General features: G+C 41.7%; 1 protein-coding gene across 6 annotated transcripts in view; it reads left to right on the plus strand.

Moving 5' to 3' along the window:
- Positions 1–24,298, plus strand: part of LOC119660368 (phosphatidate phosphatase LPIN2) — a 208,501-nt gene that overhangs the window by 32,208 nt on the left and 151,995 nt on the right. For 5 of the 6 annotated variants that reach the window (XM_038068883.1, XM_038068880.1, XM_038068884.1 and 2 more), the window contains one exon: positions 18,147–18,607. The exons of the other annotated variant lie outside the window; for it this stretch is intronic. In XM_038068883.1, coding sequence (XP_037924811.1) covers positions 18,428–18,607 — 180 coding nt within the window. In that variant the 5' untranslated portion in view covers positions 18,147–18,427. The remainder of the gene's footprint in view (positions 1–18,146; positions 18,608–24,298) is intronic. 6 annotated transcript variants of the gene reach the window in all.

Here is a 24,298-nt window from a genome sequence, read left to right on the forward strand (position 1 = left end):
ACGTGCATATATATGTATAGTATTCGGTAGTAGGCAGTTTGTTTGTTAAGGGTGATGATAATATCTATGGCTGCAATATGTACACAAAAAAAGTTATTATATGAACTCATATAGAGTCGTCTATGATTACCTTGAATCGTTTATATGATTTTCAGTCATAACGCGAAAATCTATGAAAGCCAGGATTCAAATTCATTGACTCCATGAAACTGAATTTTTGATAATTCTATTCAAACGAATTTCATAATATTGAATTAAATTCTACAATTTATCTGATTGTATCATATGAATGAAAGATTTCCAGAAATAATTTTTCATTTCATGGTTTTCAGAAATTTATATCCATCAATGAAAAAAATTGTGAGGTATAGAAATGTATGTTAAAAAACAAAAAAATAAGTAATACAAATTTTCGATTTTTTTTACGATCTGTGGAAGTTTAATCATAACATCATAGTAATAAATTGTATCAACTTGAAAATGAGATTATATATATGTCCTGCTGAAAAGTATGCTTATAATTATATAAATAATTTCAATGTTGTTTAAACTGCTCAACTTTCAGTCCCTTTTATCCAGAAAAAAAAAACAATTAAGATATTGGCTTATATTTTTTTCTATTTGTCATTATATCTAATTTATGGAATTATATATTATTTATTGTTTATAATTATATTTAAGTACAATTTAAATTCGACTTACTCATATGAATGGATGAATGAATTATTAGTTGTCGGTACCAAAATTGGAAGTGAAAAATATATTCAAAAAAATCTATAATTTCAGTTGAAGCTTCGCTGTTTGTCGAACAGTTTGTTCAACGATTTCCCTGAAATATGTATCTTTAATGTGATTTTCAAAAGACGATAGCTTATCTTTCTCTAGAAACATGTGTTAAAAATCCACTTCAATTTATGAAAAAAGGATTAGATAAGTTGATTGTTAAAATATGAAATGAGAAAAAGCTAAAAAGTTAGCAATTGTTTGAATGTACGAGAGTTGCTTTAATGGTTTTATTGAGTTGTATTTCTGTAAATCCCGACTGGTCCCTAGTGTCATATAGATTCAGTGTTACGATTACGCTATTAGTAATAACAACATTAGCAATGTCCCGGAAATCTGTGGGTTAAAAATAGAGTTTATGAAAGCAGTTTCCCCTGAGTTATTTCTACAATCATTGTAAATTGAGACATATTTTGTTGAAAATGTTGGTTCTTGCTTTCTTCTAATGTATTCAACGAATGCATATCTGAACACAACGCAATGACTCCCATTTGGCGCGGGGCGTTTACCACTGTTTCTTTAACTATGGTTGCCGTGTCAATTGTTTCGTTTTGTTAGATTATCTGTTAGAACATCCAGGAAACTAGGATTCTCGTCGCCTAACGGGTCGTACGGTTTTACTTTTTGGGCGCATTGTATCAAATCGGTGTGTCTGACACAATTAACAATATTATGTCGAATCCGAGGAGATCCACCTTTGTCGATCTCCTAACTCCGCTGTAACCTGATTGCAAAAGTCGTAGTAAAAAGAATGTACTCAATGTGTACCCCTTCGATAGTTGTTTTGAATCTCTCTGATTGCTGCGTTCTACTATCAGATTAGTGTAAAAATTTAATCTGATTAAATTTTTACAAAGTGTTGGACTCCCGCAACAGTACGCTGTCGGACTACCAACTAAACACCTCCGTCGTCAGAGAGCTAGCCCGGAACCGTTTGACACATTACTTCGGGCTAGCTCTCTTGTTCTCTTGGCTTTGGGAGCCTTCAAATCAGGGAATTCCTTTCACCAACGGGAAGGGAGCGGAGGGGAGGAAGGGAGTTGTCAGTTCAGGGAATCCCTTACCATCCGATCCCTCCGCCGGTCGAGTTCAATCTTCTTCGCAATAAGAAGAGCCCGAACATAATGCGCAATACGATTCCAGCTGCCAGCGCTCTTCAGCATCTTTCTGAAAAGGTTGTCTGGAGAGAGCTCCTCTGTGTGTGCATAAAGCTGCTGATGAGAGCCATCTCACCTCCCGGAAGAGAAAAAGGTGCGTTAAGCGTCGTCCGCCACTCCATTGCAGAACACACAATCAGGAGATCGCGCTTTCCCAATCCTGTGCAGGTAAGACTGAAAACCTCCATACCCGCTTAGAAGTTGGGTAAGGAAATAATCAATCTCATCGTGCGTTCGGTTCACCTACGGGTCCTAAATTGTCAATGAGCCGCACAGTCCATCTGCCCCTTGACTCATTTTGCCAAGGAATTTGCCACTTGGTAAGGGTGCGTTGACGTTCTTCACGGGCAACCACCTCTCTTAAGTTTTCACCCTTACGCCGGTAGATAGCTTTACGATCACCATCACAGCCGGTTCGGAGACGGTGCGATAAGCAGACGCCACCCCTCTGCACTTGAGCAAGGCGCTTACGATGCACCTCCTTTTCAAGGGCATCAGCCCATACCTCCGCGCCATAGAGCAAAACCGACTGCGTTACTCCCATGAGAAGACGTCTCCCAGTAGATATAGGGCCCCAAAATTCGTCATTAGCCGACTCTAGGCCGCGACTTCAGCTGCACCCCTGTCCGCTGCTGCTTTGTTTCGCTCGAAGAAGCTAATTTCCAAGTCGAGCATTAAACCAAGGTATTTAACCGCTGGTTTTGATTCTATAGTGAACTCGGCGATCGATATGGGACGCAGGGTCGGGATTCTCCTTCTGGTCAAGGCGAATACTTCGGTTTTTTCCAGCGCAAGGCTGAAACCGTGGGCAGTCATCCATCCGCTTACCCGTCGCATCAATATGCCAAGTCTGCTTTGCGCCTGTTCAACAGTGCGTCCGGCAAAAAGTGCCGCAACGTCGTCTGCATAACCGACCAGGCGTAACTCTTCGGGCATATCGAGTCTTAGCAAACTATCGTAGGAAGCGTTCCAGAGATCCGGCTCTAGGATGGATTCTTGTGCTGCTCTCGACGTGATTTCCATCCTCCTTTGGCCTTCTAGCGTCTCATAGATTCAGATTATCCCTCAATATCTGCAAGATATAGCTTGACACGTGAAATGAGTTTTCTAATGGGCCAAGCATATCTGTCCATCTTAGGGAATTGAAGGCATTTTTGACATCAAGCATTATGATGGCCACTATTCGTCTAGATCGGCAGCGGTGTGCCTCGACTCGATGAACCGCATCTGCGATTTCCATAACAGCATCTACTGTGGACCTCCCTGTTCTGAACCCGAACTGCTTTGGGGATAAACGAGTCTACTCGTGATGAGCTTCTCGAGCACTTTCCGTGCGTGGCAAGCATATACAGTGGTTGGTATGCAGACAGGAGCTCCAGGTCTCCTTTACCCTTATTGATCAGCGTGAGTCTGGCCACTTTCCAGTGACAAAGAAAAATGCCCTCCTTTAAGCCTCAAGCAGCAATTCTGGCCGTTGGCGTTGGCATCAGGACCTGGCGCCTTCTTGTTTTTCATAGTGAGAACCGCTTCCTCGACGCTTTCCGCGCTGTTGACGTCAACCCGTACAGGATATCTGGGGAACAATGCCCGCGCGATGCGGTCCATCTGGTCGGTACTTAATGCGCAGGGCCTCCGCAGAGTCCCGATTTTCCGGGTAACAAGCTTAAACAAGCCCCCGTTCTGAGCGGGGAATGCGGCTGTTTCTAATCTCCAATCGTCTTCCGCTGATCTCCACGTTAGTCTATAGAGGGAGATGCGGTCCAATAGTTCCTCCAATTCACGAGTTTTCTAATCATTTATATATCATTTACTCGAGACAGACATACGAATGTATTTATATGTATACGTTAATGAAGCTTTGGGGTAGTACCTAATTGTACATTGAACAAGCGTTATTCAATATACGTACTTTGTATGTACATATGTATACTTTTAGTGCGAAGTAAATCGGAAATATATGTACGATCAATTTATATGCATGCGTATATGAGCACAGTATTCGATAATAGGCAATGCTGTAGGTGTACGTATATCCTGTAGTTTGAAAAAATATGGAGGTATATTTTAGGTTTTTAGTCATATCATCATCATCATCAATGACGGAACAACCGGCCTCCGGTCTAGGCCTCCTTAGTAACGAACTCCAGATACCCCGGTTTTACGCCGACGTCCATCAATTCGATAACCCTAAAAGCTGTTCGACGTCCTGACCTACGCCATCGCCCCATTTCAGGCAGGGTCTACTTCGTTTTCTTTTTTTACCATAGATACCTTATAGATTTTCTGGGCTGGACCATCCTCATCCATACGGATTAGGTGACCCGCCCACCGCAACCTCTTGCTCCAGATTTTATCCACAACCTGACGGTCATAGTATCGCTCATAGATATCGTCGTTATGTAGGGTCCGTCGTCCATCCTCATATAGGGGGCCAAAAATTCTTCGGAGGATTCTTCTTGCAAACGCGGCCAAAAGTTCGCAATTTTTATTAGGTCTCCGAGGAATACATAAGGACTGGCAGCATGATAGTCTTGTACAATAAGAGCTTTGACCCTATGGTGAGACGTTTCGAGCGAAACAGTTTTTGTAAATTGAAACAGGCTCTGCTGACAGCCAATAACCGTGCTAGCATTGTCCTAGCTGTTATCGGTTGTGATTTTCGAGAGTGATATCCCCTTTTTATATATGGTACAGATAATGCCTCCTTGCCAGTCGTCAGGCATTGGTTCGCTGTCCCACACCTTGAATATGAATTGATGAACCGCTTGGTGTAATTGGTCGCCTCCATATTTAACCAATTCGACTGTTATTCCATCGGTTCCTGGCGACTATGGTTTTTAAGCCGATGGATTACACGGACTGTTTTTTCTGTGATTGTTGGTGGCAGCATTTGACCGTCGTCTTCAGTTGGCCGGGCCTTCAATTCGCCGATATTTTGGTTGTTGGGCAGTTGAGCAAAATACTCACTCTAATATGCCCATTCTCTTGAAAATCAGATTTCCCTCTTTGTCTTGGCAGGATGGTCATGGAGGTGTGTACGGCTTCATCCTGCTGACTTGTTGGTAATTGCTAAACTTTGTGCGCCTTGTGCGGTTGGTCCCTTTATTTTTCGAGTTCACAGACTTGTTGGTCCTTCCAGGCTTTCTTTTTCTGTTTGTGAAGTCGCTTCTCCGCTCGACGGAGCTTGCGATAAGTCTCCGCACGTGTCCGCGTTCTTTGAGAATGCAACATTACTCGGTATGCGGCATTCTTCCGCTCCATTGCTAGCTTACATTCATCGTCAAACCAGCCGTTCCGACTCCTTTGCGCCTGGGGCCAAGTATGTTTGTGGCCGTATCAATGATAACGTTCTTCAGGTGATAGTGAAAATTATTTGTTGATGTTTCATCTCCAGGTCCTCTGTTGACTGCGGTTATTGCGGCATCCATTTCCCTCGTATAGGTGTCGCGGAGGGTTGTGTTCAGTGTTAACTCCCACCTAATTGTCAGAGGGGATTCTTGGTGGTGTTGTTATTCGAGCTCGGAACACCCTGCTAATTGAATAATCCGCAGTCCGTTATCATTTGTTTTTTCGTGTAAGCTATGGGAGCCAATGTATCGCCTGAATACGGGCTCCTACCCTACCTGCCTGTTAAAATCTCCAAGTATGATTTTGATATCATATCTGGGAGAGGCTTCGAAGGTTCGTTCTACTGCCTCGTAGAAGGTATCCTTCTCCGACTCTGCAGTCTCCTCTGTAGGGGCGTGAACGTTAATGAGGCTTATATTTCTAAACTTGCCTCGCAAGCGCAGAGTGCATAGCCGTTCGCTTATGTTTTCAAAGCCGATAACAGCAGGTTTCATTTTTTGGCTGACTAAGAAACCTACCCCGAGCACATGGTTTACTGGATGGCCACTATAATGCGCAAATCGTTATTCCGTTGTCGTTACCGGGTTCGTCGTTGGATAATCCGTCCAGTCCGAGGCTCCTGTTGTGGTTTCATAGTAAGTTGTTTTCCGTGTGGGGTTGTCAGCCCTACCCAACCCCCAACTTGGACGACCAGTTGGTACAATTTGTTCCGTTTTTAGGCGCGGAAGACTCGCCTTCATCCTTCTCCGTCCGGAGCTTTTCGCTAAGAAGGAGCTCCTAGCGGTCCCCACGTGGAGGTGGAGATAGGGTTTGATAGTAGAGCTGTTGGTGTTGGTTCAGCAAGCATTTCCCAGGTTTTATACTCCATCGTGGGTACCAATCTACGTTTCGCCCTGGGACCTATACTACCCTTTGATCACCTCATATCATTCATCAAAACTCAATGATTAATGTGCCTGCACTTTTTAACTAATTAAAGAAGGTAACTGTTAATTCAGAGCGATATGCGCAGATGATTATGGCCTTCCTTACTCAAGTTCCGCAAAATTTTGTTGGTTTTAATTAATTTAATTAATCTAATCTAATTTACGTTGGTTGTTTGTAAGCTATTTTCCACAATGTTGATATCCAGACGAGGTGACATAAACTGGCCTCCATTTAGCCCTGATTTGACAGCAATGAATTTTTTCCTGTGGGGTTACTTGAAATCAAAGATGTACACGCATAATCTGAAATCAATTAGAACAAAACATGGCAGCGATCAGGTTGAAAATTTCCCACCTTTCTGAAATTCGGTTCCCCGTTTTGAAGTGTACTAACGAAATAAATATGTTTGGGCCATAATGACGAGTATTATGATCATTTTGAAAATAAAAATTTTAAGTAGTTCCTGAGAGTTTCGAGAAGTTTCAAAAAAAAAAATTGCTTCGAGATAAACGTGTTCAACGTTTCAATACATGTTTGTGGCCATTCGGAATCTGAGACTGTTTGAATGCTCTTTTTTAGTGGCAAGTACAATAAAACAAAACAAGTCGGGAAATCAGAAGCTGGACGCCTCAAGTATGAAAGGTTTTGTACATTTCTTATATAAAACCAATTGAGTGGACGCTTGTTTCTTTGGTACACGTTTCTTTTGTAGCACGTAATGTATATGCATGTATTGTTAGAAATCCACTTTCGTGCTTCTCACATTCAAAGACTTAGAATTTGCATCGAAACGACATTTTTGACCTATTATAAGTTCGTAAGCACGGTATAGTTGTAGCTACGTGATTTTTTTCAGGTTTTTTGGTTGGGTAGGTTCTGAGCATCGGTCCGTGAAAGAAATGACCACTTTTCAGATCCCTCTCTCTCCTTTTTGCATTAAATTTCTGATTTGGAAGTACTAATGGAGACCTTTTATTTGACACCCTACATGACTATATTCGGTGAAAAAAATATAAACTTCTTGTATTTTACCACGACAAAGCCTTTTCTTATTACAAGATGCCTGTATTCCAGTTCAATACTAGAATATCAGTATCGTTGGAATGCCTATTACCAGTTCAGTACTGCGATTTTTGTTTCCGCTATATAACTAGTACATGCAGCTGTTCGGTGCCTCTCGCTGTCTCTCAGCAAAGAAAGTAAAGGCTTTTGACACTTGATTAGCAACTCTTTTATTTCGTTCTAATATCTGTCTGTCTGTCACACGCATTTTTCTCCAAAACGGCTGAACCGGTCCGAACAAAATTTGGTGGACAGATGGGAACTATGAAATCCCACGCATACAGTGAGTGGCATAAATTTAGGTGGAGTTTAAAGGGGGGCTCCCCATACATGCAAAGGGGGGATTCAAAAATTTTTTTCACCGGATATAGTTGTGTGGGGTATCAAATGAAAGGTCTCGATTTGTACTTTCCGAAACTGATATTAGTTTTGGCATAAATTGCAAAGTGCGTGAGTAATGAGTCAAAATGTACGCACTTGAAGTGAGACAGGACTCATTTTCGGAAACTACCCAAACTAAAAATCCGAAAAAAATCAGGGTGTTGCGCTTAGATGAAATCTAGGCATCAAAATATGTCCCATTTCGATATCTGCTCAAATAAACTTATTAATAGTATATTACTAATTTTTAGAAATTTACTGAAAGACCCCCCCTTAAATTCATCCTAGGAATTCCGAATTGTACCAGCATAGGGGACAATATTTCATATACGCGCGCTGAATTTCGTGGAAATCTGGTCATTAACGCCAAAGGTATAGCAGTTCAAAGTTAACAATTTCGCGCGTATTTACCGCTTCCAAAGCCATGCAAATCAGATGCTGACGTCATAACTACTCGGAATAATTGACATTCGCGTGAAATATTAAAGTCGCATTTACGAAGAATCTATTTATCTGCAGCCCTTTTAAGGTTTTGTGTAAAACACTTATGTGAAATCTAATCTTCGAGAGATGTCCCATTCCGGTATCTGCTCAAATAAATTTACTAATAATACATTATCAACTTTTAGAAATTGACCAAAAAACTCCCCTTAAGTTCATCCTAGGTGCACAAAATTTTGCACCGACATAGATGACAGCCTCGTGCAATTCGCAATTTCGCGCGAGTTTACTGCTTCCAAAGCCATGCAAATCAGATGCTGACGTCATAATTACCCGAAATAATTGACATTCGCGTGGAATATTAAAGTCGCATTTATGAAGAATCTATTTATCTGCAGCCCTTTTTAAGGTTTTGTGTAAAACACTTATGTGAAATCTAATCTTCGAGAGATGTCCCATTCCGGTATCTGCTCAAAAAATTTACTAATAGTATATTATCAACTTTTAGAAATTGACTAAAAAACTCCCCTTAAGCTCATCGTAGGTATACCAAATTTTGCACCGGCATAGAGGACAGTCTCGTGCATACACAGGTTCCATGAAAATCCAACTATTAGTGTCAAAGTTATAGAAGTTCAAACTTATCAATTTCGTGCTAATTAACAGCATCCTAAGCCATAAAAATAAGATGCTGACGTCATAATTAACGAGAATAATTGAAATCCGAGTGAAATATTAAAATTTCATTCAAGAAGAATCTAATTCTCCCTAGCCCTTTTCTATATTTGATGTTGGTTAAATTGTTGGCATTTGCTAATAATATTAAACTCAGGGTGTGAGGCGTATGAGGTTCCATCAAGTGATTTATTTAAATCGCTTTCTAGAAAATAGAGGGCAATGGAATTTTTAGCTATATTACACGGAGCTGTCGTGCACTCGTCGCTCCTCACATCTTTTTCTTTTTCTTCAGCCTTCAGTTCACAAGCGGGGTCGGCTAGTGGTGATCGGTTTCGTCATTTTATTTTATCAATGAGGATGTAATCGCGAGACGTTTAAATCCCTATCCAGTGTATCAAGCCATCATTGTTTCGGCTTTTTGGTTGCTTACCATTGACTTCGATGTTCTGACCAATACTGGTTGTTGAATTCTCGTTGGCGTGAATTACGTGACCACACCATCGAAAACGCCTCTCTTGCAGTTTTTGCACGATCGGTGCAAACCCATATCGATCGCGGATATTCTCATTTCAGACGTGATCAAAACGTGTCACGCCACAAGTGCAATGCAACATTTTCGTCCCCATTACCGCAAGACGCCGTTCATTGTCCTTTATAGTCAACACTCAAACTATAGAGAGCGACAGACGGACGACATTGCAATAAATTTTAGATTTGGGACGTGCTCTGATACGTCGATCACAAAGAACACCAGTTGCGGAATGTCACTTCATCCAGGTGGCGTTAATGCTTGAAAGATTTCATTACGCAGTTCTCCATTGGCTGGTAGCATTGACTCGAGATATTTAAATCGCTCAGTTCTTTGAATGGTAGTAATCTGCCCCTCCAGATATTAAAATCGCTGAGTTCTGGCAATGGTGGTAACCTGCCCAGAACTGAGCTATTTAAATATCTCGGGTCAATGCTATAAGCCAATGGAGAACTACGTTATGCTCCTCACATAGGGAAACACAAAACCACAAAACAAAACCTTTGTAAAGCGTCAAGCTTCCGGTTTCCCGACTTGTTTATATTTGATGTTGGTTAAATTGTTGGCATTTGCTAATAATATTAAACTGAGAGCGTGAAGCGTATGAAGTTGACCATTATCAACACAGAGCTTTCCATCAAAAGATTTATTTAAATCGCTTTCTAGAAAATAGAGGGCAATGGAATTTTTAACTATATCACACGGAGCTGTCGTGCACTCGTCGCTCCTCACATCTTGTTCTTTTTCTTCGGCCTTCAGTTCATAAGCGGGGTCGGCTCGTGGTGATCGGTTTCGTCATTTTATTTTATCAAATGCCTGATCAGGATGCAATAGCGAGACCTTTAAATCCGCATCCAGCGTATCAAGCCACCATTGTTTTGACCGGCTTTTTGGTTGCTTACCATTGACTTCGATGTTCTGATCAATACTGGTTGTTGAATTCTCGTTAGCGTGAATTACGTGACCACACCATCGAAAACGCCTCTCTTGCAGTTTTTCCACGATCGATGCAAACCCATATCGATCGCGGATATTCTCATTTCAAACGTAATCAAAACGTGTCACACCACCAGTGCAATGCAACATCTTCGTCCCCATTACCGCAAGACGCCGTTCATTGTCCTTTATAGTCGGCCAATACTCAGAACTATAGAGAGCGACAGACGGACGACATTGCAGTAAATTTTAGATTTGGGACGTGCTCTGATACGTCGATCATAAAGAACACCAGTTGGGAATGCCACTTCATCCAGGTTGCATTAATGCGTGAAACAATTTCATTATGCAGTTCTCCATTGGCAGATAGCATTGACTCGACATATTTATATCGCTGAGTTCTGGCAATGGCAGTAACCTGCCCTTCGAGATATTTAAATCGCTCAGTTCTGGCAATGGTAGTAACCTGCCCAGAACTGAGCGATTTCAATATCTCGGGTCAATGCTATAAGCCAATGGAGAACTACGTTATGCTCCTCACATAGGGAAACACAAAACCTTTTATACCTGAAGTGTCAAGCTTCTTTCCCGACTTGTTTATATATAATAATAATCGCTGGCGCAACAATCCATGTTGGATCAGGGCCTTGAAGTGTGTTAGAGCACTTCATTCAAGACCGTAACGGTACACTACATTACACTGTAGGAGGCAATGTGGTCAGCATTGCGCTCGCCCGAGATTATCACCCTGATTTGGCTCAGGTACTCATTCACAGCTGAGTCGACTGGTATCCGACGTCAAGTCACGATACAAATCCCACTGCCGCCAGTGAGATTTGAACCGCGGCCTTCCGTATTATAACCCAGTGCTCTAACCACTGAGCTATTCGGACATATATAATTTTCCTTAACCTAAAATTAATTATCCTAACAAAATATGCTGCGGTGTAATGCAGAAAAAAATGTTTAAATTTAAATATGAGTACAAGAAATTATGCGAAATTAGCAATTTTACAATTACTTTGTTTTTCTGGTCTTTTTGTAAGTTTGTATGCGAACACCCCCTTTTGCATATATGGAGACGCTTAAATTCCACTTAAAGCAATGAAAATCACTGCATACGCGGGCGTTCGTAGTTTCCACCGTCTCATTAAATTTGGTGTCAATCAATATAACCTTTTCTGAGAAACATTCGTGTGACAAATAGACAGATATACAAACACTAAACCGATGTTAATAAGGTGTTTGTGTGAAACAAAACCTTATTAAAATCAATTCAATGTCTGTCAGTGTGTCACATCCGATTTACTCAGAAACGGTTGAACCGATTGTCACGAAATTTGACGAGAGGCTGCGAATGACACCGTTTTGCGAAAAGGGGTGCAACTTTTTTTACACACAATATGGTCATTTGGGGTGTTAAGGGTATCATCCCGTGTGTCGGATCCGCGGAATCGAATTTTTTTTTGGCATGATGAAAAAACACCAAAATTCACAAAAAAAAAAGTTTAACAAGGCACCAAAAATTTTGCTTCTAATATTTTTTAATAATCCTAGTTTGCGGGCTGTAGCTAAATTCGCACGTTAAAATGCCGTTTACTTTTTTTTTTTCTTTAAAATGACTTTTTGGAGATGTATGTATAAATTGCTCTGTATTTCAATAATGAACTAAGCTATCGTACTGGGAAAATTATTACACTTGCTCAAGATATTAATAAATATATGGTGAAAAATTCGTATTTGTATCTTTATCCAGTTTTTCACAAAAAGTTTCTAAAAAAAAAAACCGAAAAAACCGCCTTCACACGGGATGACCCCCTTAAATGAACGGGCCCAAATAGTACCTTTCCACCTTATTTCTGATATTGGGTGAAATGTAGGGGAGATAGGACTCAAAATGTGTACCGCAAAAAGTGAAACAGATCTCGTTCTCAGAACCTATCCAATCTAAACATCTGAAAAAATCCGCTGTGATACATCTATACGAAATCTAGGCCTCAAAATACATCCGGTTCTGATATATGCACAAATGAAGTGAATAATAGAAATTTACTGGAAAACCCTCCTTAAGTTCATCCCAGAAGGGCAAAATTTGGCATATTTCAGCATATGCATGATGATGCACGATACACATCTTAGGGTGCAATAAATTTACCTGAAATGCGAAATTTTGACCTATTTTAGTAGGACATATTTCTGCAAAGTTTGAAGGCAATCCAACTATCATTAACAAAGTTTGTTCTATTTATTCTTCTTTTTCTTCAGCCTTTGTCTCGTTCACAAGCGGGGTCGGCTCGTCGTGATCGGCGTCGCCATTTGGCTCTATCGTATGCCTGATCTGGGTGCAATCTCGAGGCTTTCAAATCCCCATCATAAAGCCACCGTTGTTTCGGCCTGCCTTTTGGTTTTTTACCATCGACTTCGATGTTTAGGCCAATCTTGGCAAGTGGATTTTCGTTAGCACAAATTGCGTGATCATACTATCGAAAATGCCTCTCTCGTAACTTTTCCACGATCGGTGCAACCGCATAACGATCGCGGATATCCTCATCATCCTAGTCCAACGTAGCATCTTCATCTCCATCACCGCAAGACGCCGTTCATTGTTTTTTATAGTCGGCCAATACTCAGAACTATAGAGGGCGACAGGACGGACGACATTGCGATAAACACGTTTGTTAATACGTCGATCACAAATAACACAATTGTGAAACGCCACTTCATCCACTATTTCTAGGTCGAAATTCCACATTTCAGGTAAATTCATTGCACCCTAAGCCGTGTATGACGTCATCATCATATAAAGTGAGTTTATTTGAATGACGGGGCCATGGAGACGTTTTAGTTTCTTTTTTTGGCTTTTTGGTTATTTGCGTATCAGTTTCAATTACTACTACTCAATGTGTATCTATATGTATGTATAATGAAACTTGCCGGTAGTAACCAATATAATAGACATTTGTGTACCTGGTTATCAGCGGATTTTTAATTTACGTATATGCTTTTGTGCACCGAGTAAAGTGGAAATGCGTGAAGTTGCGTTAGATCAATTTATCAATGCGGTACCAGTCTGTGTATCTTTTAGTTTGGCATGACGGAATACTTTATATTCTTAGCTATCTACGAATGGAAAATCGTGCATGGCGAGTTCCTTATATAAGATACTTGAAGCGCCCAGCTTCCGCTATACGGACTTGTTTGAAATTTGTGTGAAACAAAACCTTATTAGGATCGATTGAATGTCTGTCTGTCACACCCGATTTGTTTGGAAACCGCTGAGGCTATTGTCATGAAATTTGGTACGAGCGTGTGGTTTGTGAATCTCTTTCCATACAGCAAGTGGGGTCATTTTATATTAAGTTGCTACATGCGAAAGGGAGGTGTAAATTTTTTTTATAGAATATGGCCATGTGGGAAAATGAAAAGGCTTGATTAGTACTTTCCGAAACGGATCTCATTTCTGATATTAGTTGAAAGATATGGAAGTGAGGACTCAAAGTGTATGGCTCGAAAAGTGCAACAGATCTCGTTCTCAGAACCTATCCAACCGAAAATTTTTAAAAAAATTACAGTTACACCTATATAAAATCTAAGCCTCAAAATATGGTACATTCTATTCCGATAGCTGCTCAAAGTTAATAATAGTATAATACCATATTATAGAAGTGTATCTGTTTATATTTTAAGATCATCTCAGAGGTACAATCTGGGGGCCATTATATATATAGTAAACAATTTTGGAAAGTTTGAAGTCAATGCTACTATTATTAACAAAGTTATAGAAGTTCAAAATTTTGTATTTCACATGAATTTATTTGCGGGTAAGACGTCATCAGCATATAAAGTGAACTCGTATGAACGGAGTTGGATATATCAAGGAATATTTCAAAATTTTAGCTATATATGAATGGAAAACCGGGCACAGACATTTTTGAAACAAGATGATCACGAAATCTTTATAAACGAAGCGTCCAGCTTCCGGTATTCCGACTTGTTTATGAAAGCTAGTTTCAATTCTTTGGAAAAGGTAATGTTGACAAAAAAGACGAAGGACAACCAAAAGAAAAGTAGATCCTGAAATGAAACTTTTGCTTAACGGAAAATTCTTGTTTGTAGTACCAATAGGAGAAATGGCTATTATACGAACTGAAGGGAAATGGCGCTGACGAACGGAAGGCCACATACGAAATTATGCTCCAAAGGCGCAAACTGAAGTAGTTTCATTATTGAATTCTTACCGGAGTTGAAAAATAGATTTACGATGGGTGATCTAGGAACAATAATAAAGGGATGTTTACAGTGCCCACCTTCTTTAGACTTTCGTTGGGTGGTCGTTTCGTCTAGGTCGGATTTATCACGTTCGTAAGATGGGTCCAAGTAAAGTCGATAGGGTTTCAGATTATCATCTATAGCTTCAAACTATCTTCGGTCTGACTTTGATTCATTTTCCATCGATATAAATATCCGGGTCAATCTTAGCTAACTAGTTAGCATCAGCACAGAGCATGTAACCATATCACTGAAGACATTATGTCACTAAGAACAAAACACCTGCGTTTCCTTACTCTTGAGGCAGTGTTTGTTGTATTTGATAGATGTGAAGCATTCGGAATCGTAGGTGCGAAGGTACGGTATATTTTATATTAGACACATTCATTGATACGCGGATCCGTAGATTCTGCGACAAGAACGAGTGCGCTGCCTCGGTGAACATCAAGAAAAACGTGAAGCGGCTTTGATGTACCTGCGGGACTGCGAAGTCTGCCACCTAAATTGCATTAGAGAATCTCAATCCAACAAATGACTTCATCTCGCAGCACATAAATGTCACACACTATCGCAGTATACAAACATTCATGGGTTAAAAGGTAGTATAGGTTCCGGGGCGAAACGTGGATTGGTACCCACGACGGAGTATAAAACCTGAGAAACGGCTGCTGAACCAACACCAACAGCTTTACTACCAAAGCCTATCTCCACCTCCACGTGGTAGTCGCTGGGAGTTCTTTCTTAATGAAAAACTGGAGATGTAGAAGGATGAAGGCGAGTCTCCCGCGCCTAAAAACGGGAGAAAATGTACCAGCTGGTCATCCAGGTTGGGTGTTGGGTAGGGCTGACAACCCTACACGGAAAACCAAAGTTGCGAAGCTACAGAAGGAGTCTCGAGCAGGACGGTTTCCAAAATGACCAACCCTCGCAACGACAATGGAGTAATGATTTGCAATGATGTAAGAGCCACTACACCACTATTATAGTGGCCATCCAGTAAATCATGTGCTCGGAGTAGGTTTCTTAGTCAGCCAGAAAATGAGACCTGCTGTTATGGGCTTTGAAAACATAAGCGACCGGCTATGCACTCTGCGCTTGCTATGCAAACTTAGAAACATAATCCTCATAAACTTTCACGGCCCTACAGAAAAGACGGCAGAGTCGAAGAAGGATACCTTCTACGAGGCAGTTGAGCGGACAATCGAAGCCTGTCCCAAGTATGATATTAAAATCATACTTGAAGGTTCAGGCGATACGTCAGCTGCCATAGCTTACATAGAGATACCAATGATAATGGACTGCGAATTATTCAGTTAGCAGTATCACACGAAATGATTGTTGGAAGTATCTGGTTTGCGCGGAAAGCGGTCCACAAACATACGTGGGCCTCTCCAGATAGGAATACTTTCAACCAAACCTTGATGAATATAAGAACATATAGGGGGGCCAATATAGATTCGGACTACTATCTCGTTTGCATATTGCTCCGAGCTTGAATGACGACACCAATTACAATCCCCTCTGACTGTCAAGTGAAAGTGAACACTGAAGCCGTTCATAACACAGGCCTCCGTAACACCTATAAGGGGAAATGGATGCCGCAATAACCACAGCTAAAAGATGTCCTGGAGATGAAGCATCAACAAATGATCTTCACAACCACCTGAAGAACGTTATCATTGAAACGGCCACAAACATGCTTGGCCCTAGCCGCAAGAAAAGTTGGAACGGTTGGTTTGACGATGAATGTAAGCTAGCAACGGAACGGAAGAATGCTGCACACGTCAAAGAACGGGCACGCGTAGAAACTTACCACGAACTTTGTCGAAGGGAGAAGCGCCTTCACAGACGGAAACGAACAAAACAGGAGCAAGAGAGGAAGGGGGGAGATGAAGCCTTATACACCTCGATCCTCATTCTGCCGAGACAAAGAGGGAAACCTGATTTCCGACAGAATGGGCATATTAGAGTGATGGGTTGAGTATTTTGATGAACCGCTCAACAGCCAAAATATCGGCGAGCTGGAGGTCGCGCCAACTGAAGACGACGCACATATACTGCCACCACCAAACATATAAGAAACAGTCCGTGCAATTCATCGGCTTAAAAATCATAAGTCGCCAGGTGACGATGGAATTACAGCCGAATTGGTTAAATATGAAGGCGACCAATTACAGCAAGTGGTTCATCAACTGATGCTCAAAGTATGGGACAGCAAATCAATGCCTGACGACTGGCAACGGAGCATTATGTGTCCCATACAGAAAAGAGGGGATATCACGCGGTGCAGCAACTATAGAGGTATCATGATGCTGAGTACCATCTATAAGATATTCTCCGCTATCCGCTAGGCCGAATAGCCCCATATGCTCAGAACATCATTGGACCATACCAAAGAGACTTTACTCCAGGCAAATCAGAAACAGTTCAGATTTTCTCTGGCCGTCAGTTGCACCATCTTTTCATCGATTTTAAAGCCGTCTATGACAGCATAGCCAGGGTAAAACTGGACACGGCGATGAGAGAATTCGGTATCCCGACGAAATTAATAAGACTGACTAGGTTGCCCCGACCAATGTGCGAGTAGCAGGATCATTCACGAGATCATTCAACATCAACAGTGGTCTAAGACAAGGGGATACTCTATCATGCGTCCTCTTTAACCTGGCCCTTGAGAAAGTGATTCGCGATGCCGATGTAAATGCAAGAGCCATCATCCTCTTCAAGTCCACCCAACTACAGGCGTATGCTGACGATATCGACATCATGGGAAGAACAACCCAAGATGTGCAGTCTACCTTCCTCCAGATCGAGCAGGCGGCGTGAAATCTTGGGCTGCACATTAATGAAGACAAGACGAAGTACATGGTGGCAACGTCATACTCCAAAATCGAAAGAGCGAACAACATCGAATCGCACCGATCAAACGAAAACAATGAAGAAGAAGACTACAACTTTGAGACCATTGAAAATTTCTTCTATCTAGGGTTGAAAATCACAACCGATAACAGTTATGACTATGAAATCCGCGCACGGTTGTTGGCTGTCAACACAGTCGATTTCAGTTTACAAAAACCGGTCACTTAATCCGGACCAGGATGATTCAGCCCGGAAAGTCTTTAAGGGCAATATCTATGGTAGAAAGAGATGACGACGCAGACCCTGCCTAAGATGGAGCAATGGTGTAGGTCAGGATGCCAGACAACTTTTAGGGATATCGAATTGGTGGACCTTGAGGCAAAGCCGGGGTGTCTGAAGGTCCTTATTAAAGCAGGCCTAAACCGGATACCGGTTGTTGCGCCGTTGATGATGATGATGCAAAACCCAGAGGTACTCCTGTGCGACAGTCTAAACCGAAACAGAGTCAGCGCCACAAAGATTCAACAGTTTTGATAACACATTTTAACGGCGTTCATTCGGGTGCTGAAGTGTTGGCTTTTACATTCCTGCTATCAACTACCTTTACCTATGTAATTCCTGCGCTTTTCAAAATTATTCTTCTCTTCCCTATCCTGCATTTGTCACGAAGATCGTCACACTATTTCCATTTTAGTAATTATATAAATTTATATATTATTTTATTTCTATGCAATGTTATCTGCCTATTGAGTATAAGAATATTTTTTTTATTTCAGTGTGCAACTTGCACGGTGGAAGCGTTGGACGCTTAAAATAAACCATATAAAAGTGTTTCTATTGTACTAACCAAACATAGACATGAAAATTAACTAAAACATTTGTGTTGGGTGAACACATAATATTAGAGTTCTTGATGATTAAGATAGCTGTGCACTCTTGTATGAAGTTTGAATTTATGTTCAGTGCTTTACAATCCGAGTGCTAAAATCGAAATACCAACAGATTGAACCTTTTGCTCGCGGCATAGTGTTTGGAAGCTATTAAAAACAAAGCAAATATGAATAGCTTGGTACGTGTATTCAGTAACTTCAAGGAATTTTATAGCGAAATAAATGGAGCTACCCTGACGGGTGCGATCGATGTGATCGTCGTTGAACAACCAGACGGAAAATTTCAGTGTTCACCCTTTCATGTACGATTTGGCAAACTTGGTGTCTTACGCAGTCGAGAGAAAGTGGTGAGTAACAATCACATCCAAAACGAATTGTTAATTTAAATGTTTCTTATAAGTGTGAGTTTTCGCCAGTTAATCAAAAATTACCGAAGCAAGTACAGAAAATGATTTTGAAAAAACATTCGACAGCGCCAACAAGAATGTATCGGAAATACTCCACAGTGTAGGTTCATTCCGCGGGAACTAGCAGCTATTACCAGAACGACATATTATAACAATAGTAAATCGTTTGCATGACAATCCAATTGGTTTGTTAGGACACTTCATGCTAGACCACAACGGTAGACGTAACCTATACGAAAGTATTACATCAGGCTGGACGCCATCATCAATCCATAAAAACGTTATACGTGAAAGGCTGTAAACCACTGTCTAACGTTTCCGTGGCTAAATTGAATTGAAACTTAATAACTATCGACATATGTTTTTTCCATTTTTATACCACTTCAATTCAACAAGTATAAAAGTAAGTTTAAATGGGAACTTTTATTTACATCACAAGAATTCCTACTACATACACATGCTTAAACCAGGACTGGGTTTTTTGAGACATAATTCAAAAACATAAAAACGAGAAGGAATCCGCCTTCTTTTTCCATGTTAATTAAAATAATTGATATTTGGTCACTCTCGTTCACAAAAATATCACCGACAATTCATTTTTCCATGAAAATAACGTAATGATTCAAATCTTCACAACTGGCCAATTATATTCACCTACATTAGTATACAGACTAGACCAATTATCCTAAAAAGTTTTCCCTTTTTATTTAGCCTGTTGAAAAAGGCAACTCCATTCACAAACACAAAGAGCATATCTCTTAGCGACTAATTATCTTTGTTATGTTTTTAAGGTTTTGTGTGAAACAAAATCTTATTAAAATCGATTCACTGTCTGTCTGTCTGTCACATGCGCTTTTCTCCAAAACGGCTAATCCGATCCAAACGAAATTTGGTGGACATATGGGAACTATCAAATCCCACGCATACGTGGGTGACATAAATGTGCATGCATATAAAGGGTAGATGTAAAAATTTTTTTCATCGAATGATAGCATAGTATCGAATGAAAGGTCTCAATTAGTACTTTCCGAATCGGATCTTAGTTTTGACGTGAATTGCAAATTCCACAACTAAGGAGTCAAAATGTACACACTTTAAGTGAGATAGGACTCATTTTCGAAAACTACCTAACCCGAAAAATTAAGGGTGGTGCGCTTAGCTGAAATCTAGGTCTCAAAATATGTCCCATTCCGATATCTGCTCAAATAAACTTACTAATAGTATATTACCAACTTTTAGGAATTGACTGGAAAATTCCCCTTAAGTTCATCCTGGGAGTACTAAATGCACCGGCATAGAGGGCAGTATCGTGAATACGCAAGCCAAGCTAACATCATCCTAACCCATACAAATAAGATGCTGACGTCATAAAAGAATAATTGACATTCGAGTGAAAAATTAAAACTCCATTCATGAAGAATCTACTTCTCCCCAGCCCTTTTTATATCTGCTGCAGGTTACATTCTTCGCATTCGCTAATAATATTACACTCAGAGATGAATGCCAGAACATATGGGGGGGCCAATATCGACTCGGACCACTATCTCGTTGGCATGGTGCTCCGAGCTCGAATCACGACACCATCTACAATCCCCAGAGTCTGCCTCGTCTTTTTTTTCTACCATAGATATTGCCTTATAGTCTTTCCAGACTGCATTATCCTCACCAACAGGGATTAGGCGAGCCGCCCACCGTAAACTATTGAGCCAGATTTTATCCACAACCTGACGGGCATCGTATCGCTCATAGATTTCGTCATTGTGTAGGCTACGAAATCGTCCATCCTCATGTAGGGGGCAAACATTTTTCGGAGGATTCTTCTCTCGAACACGGCCAAGAGTTCGCAATTTTTCTTGCTAAGAACCCAAGTTTCCGAGGAATACATGCGGACTGGCAAGATCATAGTCTTGTACAGTAAGAGCTTTGACTCTATGGTGAGACGTTTCGAGCGGAACAGTCTTTGTAAGCTGAAATAGGCTCTGTTGACAGCCAACAACCGTGCGAGGATTTCATAGTCATAACTGTTATCGGTTGTGATTTTCAACCCTAGATAGAAGAAATTTTCAATGGTCTCAAAGTTGTAGTCTTCTTCTTCATTGTTTTCGTTTGATCGGTGCGATTCGATGTTGTTTGCTCTTTCGATTTTGGAGTATGACGTTGCCACCATGTACTTCGTCTTGTCTTCATTAATGTGCAGCCCAAGATTTCACGCCGCCTGCTCGATCTGGTTGTTCTTTCCATGATGTCAATATCGTCAGCATACGCCTGTAGTTGGGTGGACTTGAAGAGGATGGTGGCTCTTGCATTTACCTCAGCATCACGGATCATTTTCTCGAGGGCCAGGTTAAAGAGGACGCATGATAGGGCATCCCCTTGTTGTAGACCGTTGTTGATGTCGAATGGTCTTGAGAATGATCCTGCTGCTTTTATCTAGCCTCGCACATTGGTCAGGGTCAGCCTAGTCAGTCTTATTAATTTCGTCGGGGTATCGAATTCTCTCATGGCCGCGTACACTTTTAACTTGGTTATGTTATCATAGGCGGCTTTAAAGTCGATGAATAGATAGTGCAACTGTTGTCCATATTACAACAGTTTTTCCATCGCTTGCCACAGAGAGAAAGTCTGATCCGTTGCTGATTAGCCTGGAGTGAAGCCTCTTTGGTATGGGCCAATGATGTTCTGGGCGTATGGGGCTATCCGGCCTAGCAAGATAGTGGAGAATATCTTTTAGATGGTACTCAGCAACGTGATACCTCTATAATTGCTGCACTGTGTGATATCTCCCTTTTTATGTATGCGACAGATAATGGCTCGTTGCCAATCGTCAGGCATTGATTCGCTGTCCTATACCTTGAGCACAAATTGATGAACCACTTGGTGTAACTGGTATTTGTCCGTCGTCTTCAGTTGGCGGGACCTCCAACTCGCCGATGTCCTGGTTGTTCAGTAGCTCATCAAAGTACTCGACTCACCGCTCTAATATGCCCATTCTGTCGAAAATCAGATTTCCCTCTTTGTCTCGGCAGGATGAGCATCGAGGTTTATAAGGCTTGATCCTGTTGACTTGTTGGTAAAACTTCCGCGCCTGTTGCGGTTGTTCCTTGTACTTTTCTAGTTCACACACTTGTTGGTTCTCCCAGGCTTCCTTTTTCCGTCTGTGCAGTCGCTTCTCCGCTCGACGGAGTTCGTCTCTGCGCCTGCCCGCGTTCTTTGAGAATGCAACATTACTCGTATTACTCGTATGCGGTATTCTTCCGTTCCGTTGCTAGCTTACATTCATCGTCAAACCAGCCGTTCCGACTCCTTTTGCGGCATGATAACGTTCTTCAGGTGATTGTGAAGATCATTTGTTTATGCTTCATCTCCAGGTCCTCTGTTGATTGCAGTTATTGCGGCATCCATTTCCCTCTTATAGGTGTCGCGGAGGGTTGTGTTGTGGATGGCTTCAGTGTTAACTCCCACCTGATTGTCAGAGGGGATTCTTGGTGGTGTTGTTATTCGAGCTCGGAACACCATGCCAACGAGATAGTGATCCGAGTCTGTATTGGCCCCCCTATATGTTCTGACATTCATCAAGGCTGAGAGGTGGCGACGTTCGATCAACACGTGGTCAATTTGGTTGAAAGTGGCCCCGTCTGGAGAGGCCCACGTATGTTTGTGGACCGCTTTCCGCGCAAACCAGGTACTTCCAACAACCATTTCGTGTGACCCTGCTAATTGAATAATCCGCAGTCCGTTATCATTTGTTTTTTCGTGGAAGCTATGGGAGCCAACGTATCGCCTGAATACGAGCTCCTTCCCTACTTGGCTGTTAAAATCCCCAAGTATGATTTTGATATCATATCTGGGACAGGCTTCGAGGGTTCGTTCTACAGCCTCGTAGAAGGTATCCTTCTCCGACTCTGCAGTCTCCTCTGTAGGGGCGTGAACGTTAATGAGGCTTATATTTCGAAACTTGCCTCGCAAGCGCAGAGTGCATAGCTTATGTTTTCAAGGCCGATAACAGCAGGTTTCATTTTTTGCCTGCCTAAGCAACCCACCCCGAGTACAAGGTTTACTGGATGACCGCTATAATATATGGTGTAGTGGCTCTTCTCCAGGAAACCGGTCCCTGTCCAACGCATCTCCTGTAACGCTGTTATATCAGCCCTATATTGGGACAGGGTACCGGCTAACTGCTCATCAGTTTCATCTCTGTACAGGGAGCACACGTTCTATGAGAAAATGCGCAAATCGTTATTCCGTTGTCGTTCCCGGGTCCGTCGTTTTAAAGTCCATCCTGTCCGAGGCTCCTTTCGTAGCTCCGTAACATCGGTTTTCCGTATAGGGTTGTCAGCCCTACCCAATCCCCAACCTGGAGGACCAGTTGGTACAGTTTGTCCCATTTTTAGGCGCGGGAGACTCGCCTTCATCCGTCTCTCCGTCTGCAACTTTTCGTTAAGAAAGAGCTCCCAGCGGTCACCACGTGGAGGTGGAGATAAGGTTTGGTAGTAGAGCTGTTGGTGTTGGTTCAGCAGGCATTTCCCAGGTTTTATGCTCCATCGTGGGTACCAATCCACGTTTCGCCCTGGGACCTATACTACCCTTTGACCACCCCATCTATGCTATCATAGACGGCTTTAAAGTCGATAAAAAGATGGTGCAAGTGATGTCCATATTTCAACAGTTTTTCCATCGCTCGGTGTCTAGCTACCCATGATTTGAGGGCATGTGTTGGTCTGTTTTTCGCTTTCGCCAGATTTGCTTCCCTTATATGTTCGTTAAACTTGTCGTTAGCCTTCTAGTTTGCCCATAATTACATTAGGCAATCGCTCCCCACGCCAACTGCTGCGTGAGATGAATCAATTGGACGGGGACAAGGTCGGGATAAAGCTTCAGAAGTTGCTGTGGTTACAGCAATTCCCGGAGGGCACCCAAGCCATCTTGACCTATGCTGACTACACGAAGTGCATTTGCGTTCCGTGGTCACTGAAGTGTTGCGGAAGGCAACAGTGGGAACTTTGTGATCGGGAAGTAAGTCGCGAAATCGTTCACGATCCGCCAACCGAAATGAGCGATCGAGTTGTCGCGCGTCGGGGACCTCAATGAGTCCTGTAATTTGTTGGTATCACCGCACCTTTGCTGGGAAGAAGTGTATCAGCCCGTACACATTCTCAGTATCAAAAAGCTAAACTCGCTTTTTGTTATAGCGGGCATCAGCAGTCCCTTGTTAGGCGCAGGCTTCCTAGGCCGCTATGGATTGGGAACAGGTCTTTTATTGACCCCACAATCTCGCGCAGGTCTTGAGGAAAACTTATCACCTGCTCAACCTTCAGGCTTTCCATCATTTTTGAAGAAGTAGTTTGTAGTTGTGTGTGGTTTCCTTTTTATTTAAACGCAATGTAGAATTTACTTCCCCTGGAACCGCTGTTGTTGACCTATTCAGAGAGGGCTTAGTTTCTCTTTTTAAGGTTTTGTGTGAACCTACCCAAACGGAAAATCTGAAAAAAATCACAGTGGCGTATCGCAGAAATAAATTTAATATATTAGTATATTAGCGTATTTTAGAAATTTAGCCGGAGCCCCCCTTAAGTTCATGCTAAATCTATAAAGTAGTGATATAAAGGGTAAGATAAGCCATAAGTTTGAGAA

The sequence above is a fragment of the Hermetia illucens genome, chromosome 6, assembly GCF_905115235.1.
Source record: "Hermetia illucens chromosome 6, iHerIll2.2.curated.20191125, whole genome shotgun sequence".
Taxonomy (NCBI): Eukaryota; Metazoa; Arthropoda; class Insecta; order Diptera; family Stratiomyidae; genus Hermetia; species Hermetia illucens.